Here is a 19856-nt window from a genome sequence, read left to right as displayed (position 1 = left end):
GACAGCTATTCTATCCACATCTTCATCCAATGGCCATAGGGCTCTGGGACACTTTTTAGTTCAGAAGAACAGATAGGAAGACAGAGGAAAACTCTTCACTTCTCTGAAGCAATGAAAATGGCCAAATAAAGACTTATGTGATAAAACAGATGAGATAAAGAGTAAGAAAAAAAAGTATATTCTATATTAGGCCATCTTTTTTTTTTTTTTAACTGGGTTTTATCTCCACAGCAGATAGCCCTACTCCTGCAGCAGGTAAGGAGGAAACAAGACAGGAAGATCCGTCCCCATTGTTTGATTCACATAATTGCTCTGTTTTTTTTTTAAGCACCCAGTAAACCACGAAGGAATAGGTATATAGGCGATTTCAAGTTGGACAGGGGGAGAAAAGTATCTAATGACTCCCAAGTAATTTGAGTGATACTACCAGCAAAGTGCTCTGCTCTGAGGCAGCTGAGAACCAGTCAACAAGTCAGCCAGGGATGAGGGGAACTGGATACCCACATCCAACATCAGCATCTCTCAGCACTGTGTTCCCTTCATGGTCTGCACCACAGCTCAGTGCCTGCCTCCTCCATCACCCGAGAACCTACCTCCACCTTTAGAATATTGCTTAAACAATTTGCCCACAGTCCCTTTTATTTACTTGAAGTTCTTTTGCTTTGTTCAAGGGACAGCTGGAAGTGAAGAGGAAAAAAGTCCTTCTTAGGTCCCAAAAGTTTGAATACAACAGCATTAGAAGCACTATTTGGCATTAATAGCCAAGGCATATGATAAAGAATTGTTTTTTTGCTGTCCTCCCTCCCCATCCCAACAGAACTTGACAAGAAGCAACAAGAACATTTTTTCTTTTGCATGAGACTGTACAAAAAAACAGTAATAAGAAAGAAGCTTAGGTGGTCATAACCTCATCTCTACTTTATTTGTCCTGATGTCTTTTGGAATCTGATTCACAAAGCTATTATTCCATTTATATGGACTGAAAACCACACAGTGCTTCCACTTAAGTTGTCAACATCTCCACAGCAAAGATTGGGAAAGAGCAGAAGGATAACCAGCTATTATTTCACTTTTTTTTTTTTCAGGTTATTGCCAAGAATCAGAGATTTTGTGTTAATATAGCTCACACCACCACACATGCTTAACCTGCATGATGCATATAATTTCTTCAGTTATAAGGTTTGGAGAAGAATAAAAGCTTTGAGTCTTCCTTCCCCAAAAGGCACAGATTAATATTTGACATAGGTACACTGAACAACAGCCCAACTCAGACACGTTCCCTCTCCAATACCACTCTCTCTCGTTTCCTGTTTCTCTTCCACTCCACAAATTCAATGTAGCATAATTTTCCTAGGTGTGCAAGATGTAAGTTTGGGATGAGAAGGGAGCAGATAAAAAAACTAGACTCCTGAGTGTCATCTGGAGAAAACACTGCATTGGAGAACCACTCCTCTTCACCAAGAATTCCCTGGTATCATCATCCATCAGTTTACCTTTAGATTAAGTGTTTCTCCATATCTGAAAAGCAGGTGCTCACGCTTCTTAAGAAACTGACTCAGTTTGCGTATGCTGACAAACATAGGCAGCATGCTGTTTTCCCTTCCTGCTGACACCGAGGTTTCTGAGCTAGGAAAGAAGTTTCCAAATCCAATGTTAAAAGCTCCACTGCTATGACTACATGCAGCAAAGCATATTAGTTCATTTATATTTTGAATTTACACGACTTTTAGTACTTGCTCAGGTGCAAAGCCAACAACTTTGTGGCACAGAGTCCTTAGGACTTTGGTGTAAGTGTTAATGAAAACCTTTCTCAGAATTTTTGCTCCTACAAGACATCAGGGGAACTCCAAGTCAACCACCATCATTTATTTAGTAAAGCCAGACACCAACAGCCTTCAGGCACACAGGATAATACCAAAGCCTCAAACTGAAAAAGGATACAAAAGCTCCAATGATGAAAACTGGGCTGAATATGTGTTTCTGGAAAGTAAACAGTGCCAAACCCATGTAAGAAAATATGAAGTTCTCAGCCAGGAAGTGCAATACCTCAAATAGCTAAGGGGAAAAACACAGACAATAACATATTAAAGGCCAAGCAATAAAGACACTTTTCAAAAGAAAAAAAAAAAAAAAAGTACACAATTCTAGAGCAATAGAATGTACAAGAGGAAAAAGAATCTTGCCTGCTTGGTGCGACTTCTTGATTCGACTGACAAGTTATTGTATGTATAATGTGCCTGGGTAATTCCACAAAACAGGACAGCCACCACACCTGTGAACAGAACTACATGTAAGTATCAGTCTGTTTCCTGCATTGCACAAGACTTCTCCCTTTTCAAGTTCTATTAAACTTAGACAACATCCTTAACCCTGGGATTTTATGAAACTCATTTTCAAGTCAAGGATTAGGCAAGGCACAGGGGGGCAGAAGCATTGGAAACAAATCCAAGCTGTTCCTAAAAGCTTTTGCCACACAGTGAGTTGCACCATCAGTGGTATTGTGCAGGAAATAAATATATATATATATATATATATATATATATATATATATATATATATATATAACTGCTAGAATCATGTTCCTTATAGGAAGGTTTCAATGAGAAAGTGGAAACATGGTAGCTTAGACAGACAGGAGTTCTCTTAGCGTACTCGAAGCCACAACTCACCAGTAAATCCACAAGCTTCTGCTAGCAGGAAGGTGCTCCAGGACATCAAGAAGAAGAGAGCCGTTTCCAGCAGGGGGAAGCAGTGCAGCTTGGTAAACTTCGTCACGTTAAGTCATTTGTTAAGGGATCAAAAATAAGAAATTCACCAGTCCTTTGGTTTCTCTGTACCCAATATTTGTGAAAAGAGCTATTACGTACTAACAACCAACGCTACTCTGAGAACAAAACACTTTTTGCTGAAAAACATCAATTCCATTACATCAAGACAAATTTCAGAATCAAGGTCTCCCCTTACAAGCCATTAATTTTAGGTATTTGTGCTGCATATCCACAGCATAACTACGGCTCCACCTGCATGAACTAAGAGCTTATTCAATACCATGTTTCCCTGCAAAGCACCAGCAGGGAAGGCATGTGTACTTGGTGTTCCTTTTACTGTTCTTTCATTTTATTTTTAAATAAACACATGTACACAGGTCACCTTTAAATAAGTCATAAAATACTTTGAGAAGTGCTTCATTACAGGGCTGTTCTTGACTACAGGAATCCTAGGATGAAGTAGATCTGTCAGAATTTTTCTGCTCAGATTTGTTGACAAGGTCTTTCAGCAAGTTGGGCTACTTCTGTACTTTTGAGGCAAAGCAGATATCCTGCCTACAACAAAACGCATTGCTTCTTGTGTTAATGTGCTTTAGAGGACAAGCCAGCTCAACCACAGCAGCTCAGCCTTTCAATGGGAGTAAGTTTATCTTCCAGATGAGGGCAAAACTTGAATAACGTCAAACACACACTGAATTAACAGTTCAGATAGCTACTGAAAGAGTGGGACAGATTTCAGTAGTCTTAAATATAGCTTTCTACATAATACAGAATGTTTGTTCACCTGTCTATGGACCTTTTTACCCTACAATCACTACTCTGGCAGCACGCAAACACGTTACAGAGAGAAACCATGTGCTAGTAAGAGTGGTGGAGAAGTCCTTGGTCTGACAACTAGCAGTCGTCTCTGAAATCCAAGCAGAAGGAGAGCACGAGACCAGCAAGGACACCTGAAACAGTGACAAGGTGGTAGCACCCCCTGCCCCTACGTAGGAAGCCAGTACCTTGACAGACACACGGAGGCTGCACCACCACCCATGGCTCCTCTCCACGCACAGCACAGCTGCAGCCAGGGCTCTGCAGCGTTACACAACCAAAACCTAATTTCAGGGGAAGTCTGGTTAGCACAAAGCACTGCTGAGCCCAGCTACCTGCTCCCCATCCATGCCACTACGTCTTGGTGGCCTTCTGAAGCTAAGAAAGAGCCCTCATCGGAGCTGATGCCTCATTTCTAGTCTCTTCTGGCAGCTTTGGGAATCAAACTCTATTCCCCTGGTTGTTATGCTGTAAGTAACCATACCAAAACATTTTAGAAAGCCAAAAGTCAGCATATATTATCTGCATCATATTTGCAAACCAAGCGTTCTGCCTGCTTTCAAAGGACAATGCATGACCACAGGAACCCCCTTTGCTGGTACAGGTACAGCTGTAGGTACTCCACAGCTGTGGCAGTGCTACAAAACATTGGGAATCAGGTCCTATTAACTTCACTCACGGCTTAAGTTATGGGCTCTAATTAGCTGAGAGTAGTAAAATGCACATTTACCATTTGCTTGTAGACTATTACAAGATGTTAAGTATTCCTTCGCCAACAATAGTTTAAATGGCATAATTAGAGCATAAGTTTATGTATTTTTATGTATTTATTTTTAAACCGGAGGCTGTCTTGTGAACAGTTTCATAGCACTGTCCTGAGCACAGGCATTACAAACAGCAAGAACCGACTGCTGCTTTTAGATCATGATTTTACAAAATGGATCCGAATGTATTCAGGCTGTAATTAGAAACTAGCCAGAAAGCCAAAAACCACAGCAACAGCACTCCATCGGCTAGAGCTATAGATGGCTGGTAGCTTAAAAGCCAGGCTAAGAATCATCGTTCTGGGTCACATCGATTGCAGAACAGAGGAGCTTGAAGACCAAACGCTAAAGCATCACAGCACACCTTCCCCCCATATCTGAAGGGTTTCCATTCTGCAGGATACAATGAGGAAAACCTGAGCAGTGTATATATAACAAGATACAGTTCAGACATTATTGCTGAAGATCAAGAGTCGCAGGTTCATGATTATTGTAAAAAATATCACATTCTACCAGTTTTCAGAAGTCTAGGCAGATCAGAGCAAGCTGGGATGTGTAAAAGTATCATTATCCTAGCCAGTCCAAAAGCAGAGTTTGATTTTTATTTTTCTTCCCTTTCCTGGGGAAACATCACAATTTCTGGTGCAGATCAGGCTTAAGATTTATTGCCCAAGCCTAAAGCAAAACCCACACAGATTGCTCCCTGAGTGCCTCAGAGCTCTCATCAAATAGACAAAGCTTCAAGAGAGCAGGACAGGTCAAGCAAAGCAGGTAATGTTATGATGTTAACTCTGGTAGAGATACTCTTATCCAAGCCGCATGATACAAGATTTCCAGCAGAAAGGTTAAACGCAGAACTCAGAAAGAACCCATTAGGGTCAGAAATAGCTATTAAGGATTTTGCTGAAGAAGAGCAAAACACCAGTTATCCTATGAGATGTCTTTCAAGCCTATATAATAAAAACTTTTTTGTAATTCCTAAAAAGAAACTCAACATTAGGACGTGTCTATTTAGGGCTCCCCCTTGGCTTTAAATCTTTTGGCAGTACAACGCACGCAGCAACATCACTAAAACTTCTAGTGTGGCCACAGTTACACCAGAAAAAGGGGATTTTATGGATACCTATATGCCTTTCTATAGGCAGAGGTCACACGAATGCTGGTCACGTCTTCACAATCAGATTAAAACCGGCTTAAGTCACCGTTGCTACTGCTGGAAATAGGTAAGCTCCATTAGCACATGAATGTAGCATTTTATCTGGAAAAGCTAAACATGAAAAAGGATATCAGAGCTGTCACTACTCCTGTCACTGCTCCCATCATGAAAGAACCACTGAATATTCCCAGGAAAACACCAACCGACTTGAAAAATGCTGCTGCATCAAAAGCATGGGTATTTTCACCTGTTGGCTGGTAGGCAACTATCGATCTAGGAACAGAGTAACACAGTGACAAGTTAGATGTGGCATCAGCAAGGCTTTACTCCAACAGCATCACCTGAACAGCAGAAAAGACAAACCCATACAGAAGGCAAACTTTCATTTCTGGTGCCTGTTATGCATGAGATATCTTGGCAAATGCTTGTAATATTTACTAATTCAGCTCAAGATGATCCACTTAAATTTAAAATAGCACGTCTAAAATAAATGCTTTTTCTGAGAAAAATACCTAAAACGATTAAGTAATTTCAGAACAGAATTTCAGGTAGTTACTTACGAAGATAATACAATGGCAACAGCGTCATTCAACACGCTCTCCCCAAACAGAAGGGCATAGAGATCAACATCAGCATGCAGCTCATTAAATATTGCTAGCACGGTAACTACAGAAAGAGGGAAAAAAAAAAAAAAAAAAGACAAGACTGGCTGACTTCAAGAAAAACTGTGAGTTGTGACAGAGTAGACTTTCCAGTTTGCCTTAAGCAACAAAACCCAAAATTGAAGTACAGGCTCAGAATCAAACTGGGAAATAGACCAGCCACATTTATCTACAGGTAAGCAGCTTCACCATCGGTTTTAAGGCAGCTCCATTAGGACGGGGGCTCTGCAGTCCTCCCATCTGCAAAGTCCCCCATGATCACAGGGCACAGTGCAAATGAAACTTCTACCAAAAAAAAAAACAAACAAAACAAAAAAAACACCTTCAGCACCTAAACACCTTCAGCAAAACATTCTGCAGCCCTTGCTACTTTTAAAGGCTGCATGGCTTGTTGACATGGCTTTATTAGTTCAGTCATAGTGCTAATAGCTGTAAGTGTTCCCCAAAGCACGCACTATGCCACAGCAGTGTAAAATTGTGTAAGATTAGAAATATTTAGCAGTCTTGCCCATTTCAATCAGTGTTTTCACAAACACTTCAGTCTGGCATGAGAGAATGACTCTGAAGATGTTCCCATATATCAGCTTCAAAAAAATCACATGGTACTTCTTTTTTGCATAAAGGCCAAAATCATGTGCAACCACGAGCTGTTCAGAGCTCAGCTCAATCACAGGAGCTACTTCCCATTTTTACACCAACTAACACATACGACATCACACAATCTGTTTTAAACATCAGGCTTCACACTTCAACACTCCCTCCCCTAGCCCTTCACGCACACCAGCTCTCCAGACTCACCTGTCAAGTGTGGACACCTTTGTGAATATGCTGGACTTCCAAGGAATGACTAAATTTTTTTGCCAAAAGATAAAGTTAATCTGCAGAAGAGCGTTCTTCTGCTTGAATTTGTATAGCATCATTGGAATGAGAAAAAACACAAAGCCTCCTCAAGTACAGCCCTTAAAATATCCATTGTCCCAAGCAACATAACTACAGAAGTCTTGCTATCCAGACAGTATAATAATTTCATTAATTTTCAGCCTTAAATTTGAGGTACACTAAACAAAAATCTATTAGGGAAAAATATTTAAAATAACATAATGAACAGGAAAGTTTGATTTGTCCCCAAACATATTATCACATCAACAAACTGACAGAACAGCTTTCACAGCACCCAGCATTTGTATGCATTTCACAAAAAATCTGAGATACTAACACAACACAACTGAAAATAAAATGCAATTAATAACTTTGTGCTGTACAGCCAACAATCCTAGCAACAGGATCTTTTAAGAAGATTATTAAAAGTTGTTCAGCAAGCTACCTGGATCAGTGGCAGATATTATTGCTCCAAAGAGGAGGCAGTCTGTATAATAGAATTTACCAGAGAGCTGTCCCACCAACTTCATTAGTTTCACAACCCCATACATGAGATTCCTGTAAAGAGAAGATAAAACAGTCCAAGTCAAACAAGCTGGCACATTTCAGACAGGAAAAAAAAAAAAAAAACCCACAAGCAACAGAATTTCAGGTGGGCTTTGTTATTCTAGAGCTCCATGAAACACTGCTGCAGTTTAACACCATGCTCTCAAAATTAAGTTCCCTCTCTTTCTGAGCAAACTGAGCAAAGAGTGAGATATGATCCAACATTTAACAGTTAAAATCAGCAAACAGCAGAAGATCTGTTCATACAACTAGCACAAACTCCACAGGCTGCTTCCTTTTTCCACCGCAGGGAACATTTCTGTGCTCAGAATTCCCCTCAGTGTTGGTTCTGCCACAGTACACAAAGACACAGAAAAAGCTCTGAACTAAGAATAGCTTTTAACATATTTCTCTTTGGTGAAATTGAGAGACACGAACCAAAGTCGCATATGCAACTCTGTATTTCTCTCTCTGCAATTTCTGTATTTGAGAATTGCCAAGAACACAGCAATACTAGCTGCAGAAGTGATTGTATGCAAGTAAACCAATGTGATTATCTTTAACCAAACGTGTACATATACATATAAAATTATGCATACACATCCATCAGGGGTGAAGGGGGAGAGAGTGTGCATGCACAATGGAAGGAACATCTCTAGAAGTCTGACAGCTAAAATTCTATTACAAGTAGTGCCTACAACTCAAGATAAAGTTAATTCTAATAGGAGCCTAACGAGCTTTCACTTTGTACTGTAACATGACATTAAAAACAGAACGCTGCTCTCTATTGTAAATATTGTTGCCAATTGACCTTGACAATATTGTTTGAAGGAGCAGCATTGTTTAAAAACCATATCTCAGCAGAAGTTTATTTTAATTCTGTCTGGAAGATTTGCAAATAAAAATCAAACAAATCACAAAATTAAGACAATCTAGATAGCTCAGTGTGAATTTTTCAAATTTAGCTTTAGTAAAAATAGCAACAGATAGTACAGATTTCACTTACCCAATGATAAAACAAGAGACTGCTGTTCCTAAGAAGGCATAAGCCAAAATTGACCCCAAATTCCTGAAAAAGTGTCTCTGCATAAGAAAACAGGTTTACATACTCATTTAAAGAAGTTACATCACTTGTTCAAAAACATACAGTGCATTATTACACCTGCCTTTATTGGTGCTTTCTAGAGAAATCAAATGATTACTGCAATGTAAGTTCTGTCCAACTTCAATAAATTGAATATATCAAATCTGAACCAAGTATTGAATCTTATATGGAGCTCACTAACAGGAAACTTTCCAATAATATTTTTATAACAAATATCTAGATATAATATATAGATATAAGACATAGCTATAATAATAAACACAAGCACCACTTGAAGATGTCATAACCCAGACCTTCCGTCACCCAGAATCTAGAACAACTCCACTGGGATTCAAGTTTGGGTCCACTTCTCAGGGTAATTTACTGCATTTTGGACACTAGAGAAGGACCAACATGACTCATAGCAGGACATCTACTTTAAATGTAACTGATATTAACCTCTGGTAATACTCAAAGGAAAACAAATCAGCAATTTAATACGTTTGTCTCTTAAAACAGTATGACCTAACCATCTATGCAGGAAAACGGATTTTTCTTATTGTCGCACGTGTTCCTGAACAAATCCTGATCCTGACCAGATCAGCAGTCTCTCATTAAGAAAAGGCTATTTTCCTCAGGAAATGATTACACTTACTTTCTTCAGGCTATAACCAGCGTGAAAGATAATAGGAGGCAACAGAATGTTGAAAAAGACTTCTGGGTCAAATGTTACCTAAAAAAAATAAAGTGTGAAATGAATTAGAAACAACCCCCCCCCAAAAAAAAATAAGTCTTTTTCCTCTTTTATTTTTTTGACAAATATTTGTAGGTGTTGAAATAAACTTTTGGCCAAGTTGACCTTCCAAAATATTGGCCAGCTCTATATAGATGCAGCAGCAAAAAGCTGCATCTATTCATATTGAAGAGCATCTAGGAAAATAAACATTGCATTCATCAGTAATGACAGTCTTACAGTCCCCTTTTTGAATAAAAAATACTCTAATAGAAAGGATACTGGAGAAAGTATCTCTTATTGTGATACATGACAGTCACATATTTGTACTTTCTGTTGTTGTGTGTGTTCCTCTCCCCCCCCCCCGCCAGTCAAGTCTGGTTTTCAGGAACTGGGATCACTCATCACTTCCAAATATTTCAGTGGATACTGCAGATATCCATGAGAGACTGCACTAGACTAAGGAACTAACCCAAACATTTAGAATTAAAACAAGACCCTCACACATGAGGCTGTCTAGGCCCTCTTCATTTAGTATCTAAACACAGACTAGAATATAAACACGTGTGCACTCCCAGCATGGGATTCATTTCATTAATCTGTAGCAGACAGGTACATATGAACAGTCACCTACATTCTCTTCATAATCACAGAAAAGTATTTTTAGGTTACAGGCCTAAAGCGGCAATCCTATACCTCAAAGTCTAGCTTTGCTACACAGAAAGGGTGTTTATTTCCAGCTACTGAATAGAAGCAGTGACATAGCAGATGCAAGCAACAGTTGATACGTGAATTTCATCTCCAACACCAGATTGTCTTGTTCGGCAGGTTACAGGGATGTAAGCAGCAACTATCTCCTGAAAATAAACAGTCAAAAACCCAAGGACAAAACAAAGAAACAATCACAATTCGTTTTCTCCCATATATTGTATTATAGAAGGCAGCATCAGAGACCAGAACGAAGGCCTTTTTTGCTCAGCTAGCTTTCATGAGTTGTACAGATGTTAGCAGTGTACATTAAGCCTCCAGCAGCAAGCAAGGGCTTCGGGGAGAACTACATGCTGGCAGCAGAACACAGCTTTGCCAGCAGCGCTAGAGCACAGAAGGTGCTTTTGAATTCAGCATTGAAGTGTTGTTACCACCAGATATGCAGACATTTGAGACTACCTAACATACAAATGGCAGGGGAAGGAGGGAGCTGCAGAAAAAAAAAAAAAAAAAAACAGCACACAGCCAAGCAGCACACACTCACAAGAAATGGCCTAGCCTCACCTTTCGCAACATGTCATTTTGCTCCACGTTGTGGATCTTCCCAGGGCTTATCTCCCCTTTGAGCGTATATTCGAAGAACTTCCCACTGACGTTGACCAGCAGGGTTGTAAACGGCCTGTCCTCCTGCGAGCAGCTGAAGGGTTTATCGTGGCCACTGGTAGAGGGAGTCCCGTACCTCAGGATCACCCCAACGATGAGTCCTGGAGGAAGAGAGTTAAAAATCCATGAGGCTGATCTGCCACTTTACCTCGCTGCTGAGTTTTGAGTATCAGCTGAAGTATAAAGCAGGAACCTCACAAGCATCAGACACACAGCAGTGAATTGCTACTTTCAGTTTCCTGCAAAGGAAGAGATGCCCCAAGCACACTGAAACTAAGGATGAGTTTGTCAAATCTGGCTTCTGCCCAAAGTGACAAAAATACTCACTTTCATGTCTCTTCTTCCTCACCCTCATTCACGCCTCTGATGTGTAAACACCGAGTTGTGCTTGAGGCCAAGCACTGGGACACAACAAATGGATTTCACCTTCTTACAGGCAGAACTGAGTAGATATACCACTGCTGATGAATAACTGCTGAAAACGTGAGACCGTAACTTAACTGAAACCATTTGCTGTAAAATATTGGAATACAGCTGCAGTGAGGATGCAGCCTTTTTTTTTTTGCCTGGCAATTTTAAGCCAGCTAACAACAGCAGATGCAGGATCTCCTGCATACTTGTAAATAACAAAGGTAACCTGATAGAAGGACAATGCCAGAAATCTGGGGAAGTATAACATTTAACTGAGCACCATTTCTTATTAAAGGTACTGTGGAATGAACGAGACTCCACAGAAAGATGGATAAGAATAGTCAGAGTGGCTTTGGTCTGCTAAGTACACAAATGGATGCCCTCTTAAAGTCTCCCCGCCACGCCACCTTAAAACAACCTGTGATTTAATCCTTGTTGCAGACAGCTGCAAGGTGATGATGGGTATTTGTCAGTAGAGAAATGATCCTTTTGTGGACAGGTCAGTAGTTAATGCTGGCTTTGCTGTCTGCGACCAATCTGCACCCATAGATTTTTTTCCCCCCAGATGGTAAATAAAATTGACAGGTGTTAGCCAGAGCATAAATGAGGTATAATAAGAAAAAAATACACAGCACCAAAAAAACCTTATCTTTATGGCATGGATTAAAGAGTAATCAAACTGTAATAAAACAATTTTAAAAAATAGAACAACCTCCAACCAAAATAAGCCTCCTCATTCTCCTCAGGTTCAGAGTGGAAAAATGGTTTTAATGGAAAAGGAGGTACAACAATAGCTGTGCCACTCCATTGGGCGGCTACCCACGTGTCCCCCTTCTCTGCCATCAGCACACCATAACGGCAGCATGATCATTAAAACCTAATTGAAAGATTAGCATTTATTTCGTTTAGAAACGAGATGTGTATACTCAAAAAGAACACACGGGACGAAGACTTGGGCAAGACAAGACTACCTTCTGAAATTTCAGCTGCTGACAACTGAAAGGCAGAGTTATGGAGCATGCTTCCTCATGACCCCCGAGTATTTTTTGGCTGCACATAATGGCTGCGATGAAAACACAGCTATGCACAAAGTGACAGGCTATGGCCAGCCAGCTCCCAGCCATTTGCACTGCCAGCGATGGCTACAGACGCTTTCTACAAACCCTACCAGCCAACCTGCCAAAACTTTTTGCTGTTCCCACTCTCCTCATCCCTAGACAGAGAGAACCGAGCTCACACAATACCCCCAGAAGGCTTTCAGTCTTAAATATTGATCTAACCAGGTTCAGCCAAAACCCTGTAGTAAATCAGGAGCAAGAATAAAAACTCCACAGATTAGCTTGTACTCATAGCAGTGGCACAAAACCAGCTCCGTACTACTGCTAGGCTGACATAATAGCTTCTTAGGCTCAGAGAGCATCATTCAGTGAATTCATTTCCAAAGCAAATAGGGAAACCTTTGTTGCTATTGTATTAGGAGGATGCACCAGAGGGAGCAGGATGTGATTCTATTACAGGACTGGATGTAAGCCACTCATACATTTTCCCCTGTAATAAAATACATCGGTTATTTTAAATCTGGTTTTGAAGACACGACAATTATAGCTGTAACTCGTACTCACTGTTTGAGGTTAAACATACTTTAACCCTCAGCGTCCCATGGCCCTGCTACCGGGAAATATCCTGCTTTCATACACTTTCCAGTGACAAAACACCAAGCTGGATGACCCTCACACCCAGGACCATGCAGTTTGGGAAGCTCTGATCCCTGCTGTCAGGCTGTCTTGCAGCTCTACCCCCAGCTACCTTGGGAAAACCATCACCAGCAGGATGCAGCCTTACCTACTCATCCCCCCAAGGTCCCAAACATCTGAAGACCTAAGCAGCTTTCAGGCAGACCAAACAGCCCAATTTACAGCTTCACAAGCGATGCCTTTCTAAGCTGCCCAACATCACGTGTTATAGAGGGAGCAAGTTCATCCTTTATGAACTCTCTCTAGATCCTTGACTTCAACCATTTCCAGAGCAACAGAGTCACGGCTGCAGAAAAAGGCCGTAAAAGAAAAAGACTTGGAGCTGCTCGATGGCCAGGCTTAGTGGGATGCTCCAGACTTACTTTAGCAACAATTGCTAGGACACTAATACAAGCACAGATTTGGTACAGCACTACTGCTCATCTGGAGGCAAGAGGAGGGATGGCAGCAAGGAATAACGCAGTCCCCAGGCTACTTTCATCCTGCACAGGTTCACTGATGAAGAGTTCATAGAGAACTTGGATCAATGGAGCAAATATTTGTCTGAACACTTGAGCATTTTAGCTCTTTAAAAAGAAACCTCAAGGGCCACTAAACCAGCACTGCCTTTTACTGCAAGGCTGTCACAAGAGAGAGCTAGAAGCAAACTATAAACGCTGCAAAACTTTAGAAGAGCCTTACTTTCAAAATTTGTTTGTGGTAATGGCTGTAGATTTACATCACTGCTCATTAGGACTCAGGAAAGATAAATTCAAAAATTAATACTTTATGTCTTGCCTACGCATGACTTGTGCTCTCACTTCTAGCAGAGAAAGCATTTCTGCCACTGCGCTGCCTGTACAATGCCAGTCATGCAGCTGCTACACAAAGAGCATCTTATTGCACATAAAGCATTAAAAAGCTAGGACTTCTTTCCTTTTTTAAAAAAAGGAATCTCTAGTGATGATAAAAACTTCACAGGCAGTTAACACCAATCCAACAAAACACCACTTTAAGCAGCATATTTACTTTTGCTTTTGTTTGAGCACAGAAATCACTGCTGTGAGACTGAGCTCAGGCACTAAGCTCAACCACTAACTAACGCCTGTCCCAGGTCAGGGCTGAGTGTCGTGTGGTTTTCCAGTCAAGTCCCAGGACCGGCTGCATAATCTCCATCCTTGCATACAGTCAAAACTCACACGAACGTGGCCCTGCAGCCTGCTCTGAGCAGAGGGCTGGATGAGGCCACCTCCAGAGGTCCTTCCCCCTGGGTTAATTCTGCGATTCAGACTCTTTCCTGCAAACATTTAGAACCCCAGACAGGTAATTTATATTGCAAAGGTTTCTTTAAAAGCAACTTTGCTGCTTCCTTGGTCAGCCTTGGAGCTTTGTTTCAATGAGACAGTGCTGCTGGTGCACAGCCTGAGAGGCACAGAGCATTTTCTGGGTACTTGTGGGGCTCTGGCCTGCAAGTGGTCCGAGGTGATGGCAAGTGAAATATTTTTTTCTCTCCCCAAAAGTAAATAGAACAGGATTTTGTAACATTTGAGAGCCTAGATTTTTCCTACATACACCCAAACCGAACTTTTTACCAATTTGTGGACCAAGAAACAAAAGACAAAAAAAAAGCAAGACTGATGAGAGAAAGCCCTGCTCAAATATTTTCAAGGCAGAAGACTAATAATAATAAACAATATTTATCACACAGCTTATTTTACTATAGGATGTTTGTGTGCATTGAGATGCCACAGTTTTAAAAAACCAGGAAGTGTTTTTCTTAACACAGGGTCAGCCTCTGAACGTGACAGCCCACACCTTCACCTTTCAGTGATTTATCATCAGGAAGTGTCAACACTTCTTACAAAGGAAAGAATTCAAGTATTGTTTCTGATCCAGAACTGAGCCAGCAGTGCTGCACCTAAAATAATCAGATCAAATGTTAGGTCCCACCTGCAGACCAGCTTGCAACACGCTCTCTCTGTACCGAACGCTTGCTATTCACCGTCCTTTCCACGTACTGCAGTACAACTTCTCCAAGAAGGTGAGGTGCAAGCCAGACATCGCTGAGCTTCAGCCCTCTCTTAGGGTCTTGCACTCAGCACCACCTACCATTAATTAATTTCCTAAGGGTGCAATGCTTCCAGCGCAGGATTCATGAGCTCATCAGATCTCTGCAAAAAGATGAGACTTGTTTTGAAAATAATCCTCGTCTTTGGCAGTTTAGGTTCAGCAGCATAACTACAGGATGAGCCCTCACCACGTTTCAGTGAAAGAGTTTTTTTTCTGAGGGGAAATGGAGGCAGGCGGTGCCAGGTCTTAAGTCTGAAGGAAACTTTGGGGATATCCAGGAGCTGAAGTGTTGAATAACAGATTCAAGGTCATGCTTTGTCATTGCCTTAGGACTATTTTAGATAAGGACATTAAAAGACTGCAAACAAGGTGTGGATTAATGTCACTGCACTAATTCTTCCCTGTAGGCACAGCGAGTGGTTACACTATCAAGGGCATTTTTGTAAGAAGTACTTTATTCACTTAAAAAAATATATTAATAAAAAAATCAGTGAACCAAACTAGGCATTGCTCTGTATTTAAACAAACAGATTACTCAAAAAAGGTTAGAGATGCTGCACAGTACCCAAATATCAAATTAACTTGTTGACTTGATGCTGCCAGACACACACACACCATGCACGCCGCTGCCTTCTCTAAAACCTCGGTTTCCAGGAAGGCTACAGGAGTATCTGATGGCCAAAAAGCCCTTCTGACTAACTGTTAAGTCTGATGGGTCACTTTTTGTCTTCGGAGATTTAATTCTTCTTCAGGTCATGTCATATTAGTGCCATCTACATACTCACGTGAAGTGACACGGTCAAAAGAGCACAAAGTACAGAAGGCAGCAGATGTACTTTACTCTTTAATGACAATGGGGTTAAAGAACAGCTTTAAGAGAGGAAAAAGGCATCTAAAAATATAACTACCAAAAGACAGAGGGCTGCTTTGGCAGTCAGTGATGTGAAAAATTACTGCTTCACAGAGCTGCACATTTACACAGGGCAGTGATAACCCCAGAAACATCAGTGCTTTCCTAGTAATTGGGAGGGATGAGCAGACACTGTTAGCAAGGTGCTGACCACAAACGTGACCACAAGCATGTAGCAAACTGCTGACCAGCAAAAGAAATTGTTCCTTGTATTCCCCCACCCTTCTTGTCCCTGGAATCTAACATTCAGAGAAGAGTAGAACAAAATCCACATATTCAACAACTTTTCCTGGAAGAAATTGCTGTCCTGTGGTAAGGGCATGTGGCCTCTGGCCCAAGCATGGGACAGTGAGTCAAGGCTCCTGGCAGCTCCCAGCTTCAGCAGTGACACAGTGGAACAGCCTGGACAAGCCATGGAGGACAGTTTCAAGAAACACCCTCACAAATAAATAAGATACCGCAGTTATAAAAGGCAACTTTTAAGTGTTTGTCAGAGATTACAGGTAACAGTCTGCAAGTACACTGTCTGTGTGCCTTCAAATTCAATTATAGCACAATTACCATCTCAGGCAACGTTCTTAAAGCATTTACTGTCAAGCGTTTTATACATATTTTAAAAGATTCTTTGTACTTCCAGAAATAAGTATTCCTTCTTAGCAATCAAGCCCAGAGCAATGAAAACCATACACATACTAAAGCCACACGTACTCCTGGAGGCATGAGCAGCAATGGGCAACCACGAAAACCCTGACTCCAACCTCAGGGCACTTCTTTCCCTCTCTCCTTCCCCATGCAGCCATGGCTTCGTAACCCAGCACCAGCTGCGACCAGTCCCATCCCCTGCTGCAGGAGCAGGGTCCAAGCATCTCTTTCAGAGACCTCTAAACCAGAGAAGGGAAAGCCCAAACAGACTTATTTTTTATTTTCTCTCTCGGCACACTAGCAGGCTCCTTGAGAAAAATAAGCAGGGGGAGCAGCTCTGTGTTATATAACATAAAACTTCCTATTCTCTCGTGTTTTGTTACTGCTTTTCTCTCCATTTGCATATGTATACACACTAGGAACACTTGGTATACCTCAAACTGGAGCCCATGAGCTCCTCAGAGGTCAAAAAAGAATAACGTCAAGCTGTTTGGTACAACAAACCTTTATACCAGTATCATCACCTGGCTGAGACACTAGCCAGGAAAGCAGCTTTCCTATGTAAGAGAAAAAAGCCCAGACAACAATTACTGCCCCGACCACCCCAAAACATATGCCATAATGCTTAGCAGAAGGAATTATTAATCTGTCATTGTAGAAGTCTGGCTTCAATCCGAAACCCAACAGAAACTCATTAAGCAGCAGCAGCAATCTCTTTGCTGACACTATCATTTCAGGGTTTGACACAGGGAGAGGGTGAAAAGGGAAGAGGCAGGAAATATATCCATCTCTGCGCGGCTTTGGTTTCAAAGACTCCACAACGGCTACGAGGAGAGCTGTGAACTACAGATAAGCCTGTTTTCTTGCTAAAAACAACAAACCACATCCCAGCCACCAGCCTTTGTTCATCTGAAAAATATTTGCAAGTTTACAGGAGCGTATAGAAGCCTTCATCCTGGAAACTGTTTCTGGGATCTTCTGATTAGGACAGTGGCCCAAGCAAAGCCTTAAGAAGACTGACTGAAGACACATGAGCAAGGTGAACAGGCTACAGCCTGCATCAAAAAGGCATTCAAAGGTTTTAAGGAGTACTTCCCAATGCTCCCTGCAATGTCTTTTTGCTCCAAGCCACATCCATTTACTAACAAGACATCCTCCTACCTGCGGAACAGGAAGTTTTAAAGTTGACTGAATTTTCAAGGAAATCCTTTCTGCTGAGGCAACTGGTGCTTGTACGTGAGACAGGTCACGGCTTCCAGGGAAATGCAGTGATCCAGATGCCAGAGAAGGGGGGAAGATGACAACCCTGTGACTTCCTGTGGTGACGGTGTGTGATCAGTGAAGTCCTGTTACTGCAACACCCACCCACAGCCTCAACAGGAGACCTATTCCATCTTTCCATGCCTGTACCATTCTCCAGGAGCCATTCCCAGCCTCTTACAGCGCTCCCTCCAGAACTGGTACAAGATTCACCTTCCTCTAACCAAGATCACCCTACAGTTCGCACTCACTGTCTCTGCTCCCACTGCAGACTGATGTCTCCCTGCCTGTTCCTGACAGATCTTAAATGCTGTTCTCGCCTGACATTTTTGCCATCCCTTCCATCTTTTTTGCACCAGTGGTGTCAGCATGATGCCCGAGCAGCATCTGCTGTGTCTCATCTGCATCCCACCTCAACCCTAACCCCAGCACATCTCACTAGAGTGACAGAGGTGGTTGGGAACTGATGAGCTCACATCCCCTTGTAGCCCACAAGGTGCCAGCTGAGATCCAGTAGGATCAGACTTATTTCAGCTGAACAGCAGTCAGTCCCTGCTATGTGGAAAAATAGGACCCACTGACATCCAGGGCACCGCCTGAAACTGCGAGGGCTTGCTGCAAGACCCCTTGGCATTACAACAGCGGAAAAATAAGGAGTAAAACATTCTTCCAAAGGCTGATCTCACCTACATGATCAGAACCACAGTACATCTCATGAGACTGCTTTTATCTTAACCATTTTTGCATGCATATAGCTATTTATGCTGTCTTCTGGCCATCCATTCCTCTCTGCAGGCCTTCTCAAAAGATACAACCTGAAGAGAAAATAGTAAGATTCTCAGATTGAGCCAGTAGGTTTTCCACAAAATCTATTTTAACAGCAACAAAAACCTAAACAGTAAGATCTTGAATTTAGACACGTACAAAGTAATCACCATAAAGCAACTCGTGCATCCCAAGGTGGAAAAATGCCCTTTCACAAAAATACCAAGACCAGAAAGATCTATTTCATTCCCTTTACACTACTCTTGGGACCGTTTCAGCAAATTGTCACCAACATACCCTCCGAACTTTATCTTGCTTCTCATGACACGGTTTCCATCAAGACAACCACAAGGGGTTAACAACTTGTAAGCAGTTTGCTTATAAAAACCACCAAAGCTGCTTTCAAAAGAAGAATTAACCACATACCATATGTATAAAAACCTGGCAACGTACACATTTGCCATGAGGAACGTGAACACCTCCTGTGGGAGTGAAGGCCGAGGGCCTGGCTCGCACCCACACAGGATGAGCAGGCCGTGAAACCCGGCGCTGCTGCTCACCACAGCAGGATGCCCTCCACCATACGTGAGACTTCTTTAAATAATCGGCCACCTGACTTTGTAACTTTTCCATTCAGGTTTAAGCAAAACACAGCATCAGCTAATTCTGGCTTCGCGTCACTTTCACTTCTCCAAATACACTCTTTTCTGAGACTAGAAATGCTTGACGGAATAACACGAGTGCCAGTCGCAATGTGCAATACCATATAAAACACTGTGTCTAGCCTACAGCTGCCATCCCAAACCACAAAAAAAGCACCTTATTTAACAGCACCGTGGCTGTTAGGACTCCTGTATCAGACAAACAGCTGAAAGTAACACAAAACTCCCCAAAATGCCGGTTTGTGGAGATAACCGGTTACACCACCTGCCTGAGCATATCCGGATCTGCCCATGCTGCTCATAGGGAGAGCTCTCAGAGAGCAGTCGAGTCCTTGCCAGAAGCTGCTTATTTATAAAATCACATGCTGGCACTACTGCTTTTGGGCAGCGTGGTTAAGAGGTGGTTATTTGGACATTTGGAAAAACACCACTTGAAACTTTACTTTTTTATTTATTTATGTTAAGTACTTACTCCGAGGTCGGTGACCATATGAATTTGTGGGTCGATGGCCATGCACGTATGTGCACCTTATTAATACTCTCAGCGGACAAGTTTGATCAGTAATTAACACACAAAGACCACAGATTTGCTTTGCTGGAGGTAATTTATCAAGGGCAACTTGT

The 19856-nt window shown here is 41.7% G+C and overlaps 1 protein-coding gene across 2 annotated transcripts in view; it reads right to left on the bottom strand.

Moving 5' to 3' along the window:
- The window catches only part of SLC9A7 (solute carrier family 9 member A7), a 62205-nt gene that overhangs the window by 24484 nt on the left and 17865 nt on the right, over positions 1–19856 (bottom strand). For both annotated transcript variants that reach the window (XM_032186309.1, XM_032186316.1), the window contains exons 2-10: positions 10681–10880; positions 9331–9408; positions 8598–8674; positions 7491–7603; positions 6065–6170; positions 5636–5777; positions 2670–2775; positions 2184–2272; positions 1942–2055 (exon numbers count right to left, since the gene is read on the bottom strand). In XM_032186309.1, the coding sequence (XP_032042200.1) occupies positions 1942–2055; positions 2184–2272; positions 2670–2775; positions 5636–5777; positions 6065–6170; positions 7491–7603; positions 8598–8674; positions 9331–9408; positions 10681–10880 (1025 nt within the window). The remainder of the gene's footprint in view (positions 1–1941; positions 2056–2183; positions 2273–2669; positions 2776–5635; positions 5778–6064; positions 6171–7490; positions 7604–8597; positions 8675–9330; positions 9409–10680; positions 10881–19856) is intronic.

The sequence above is a fragment of the Aythya fuligula genome, chromosome 1 (genome assembly GCF_009819795.1).
Source record: "Aythya fuligula isolate bAytFul2 chromosome 1, bAytFul2.pri, whole genome shotgun sequence".
NCBI classification, from domain to species: Eukaryota; Metazoa; Chordata; class Aves; order Anseriformes; family Anatidae; genus Aythya; species Aythya fuligula.
This window is presented reverse-complemented; position numbering and strand designations above follow the sequence as displayed.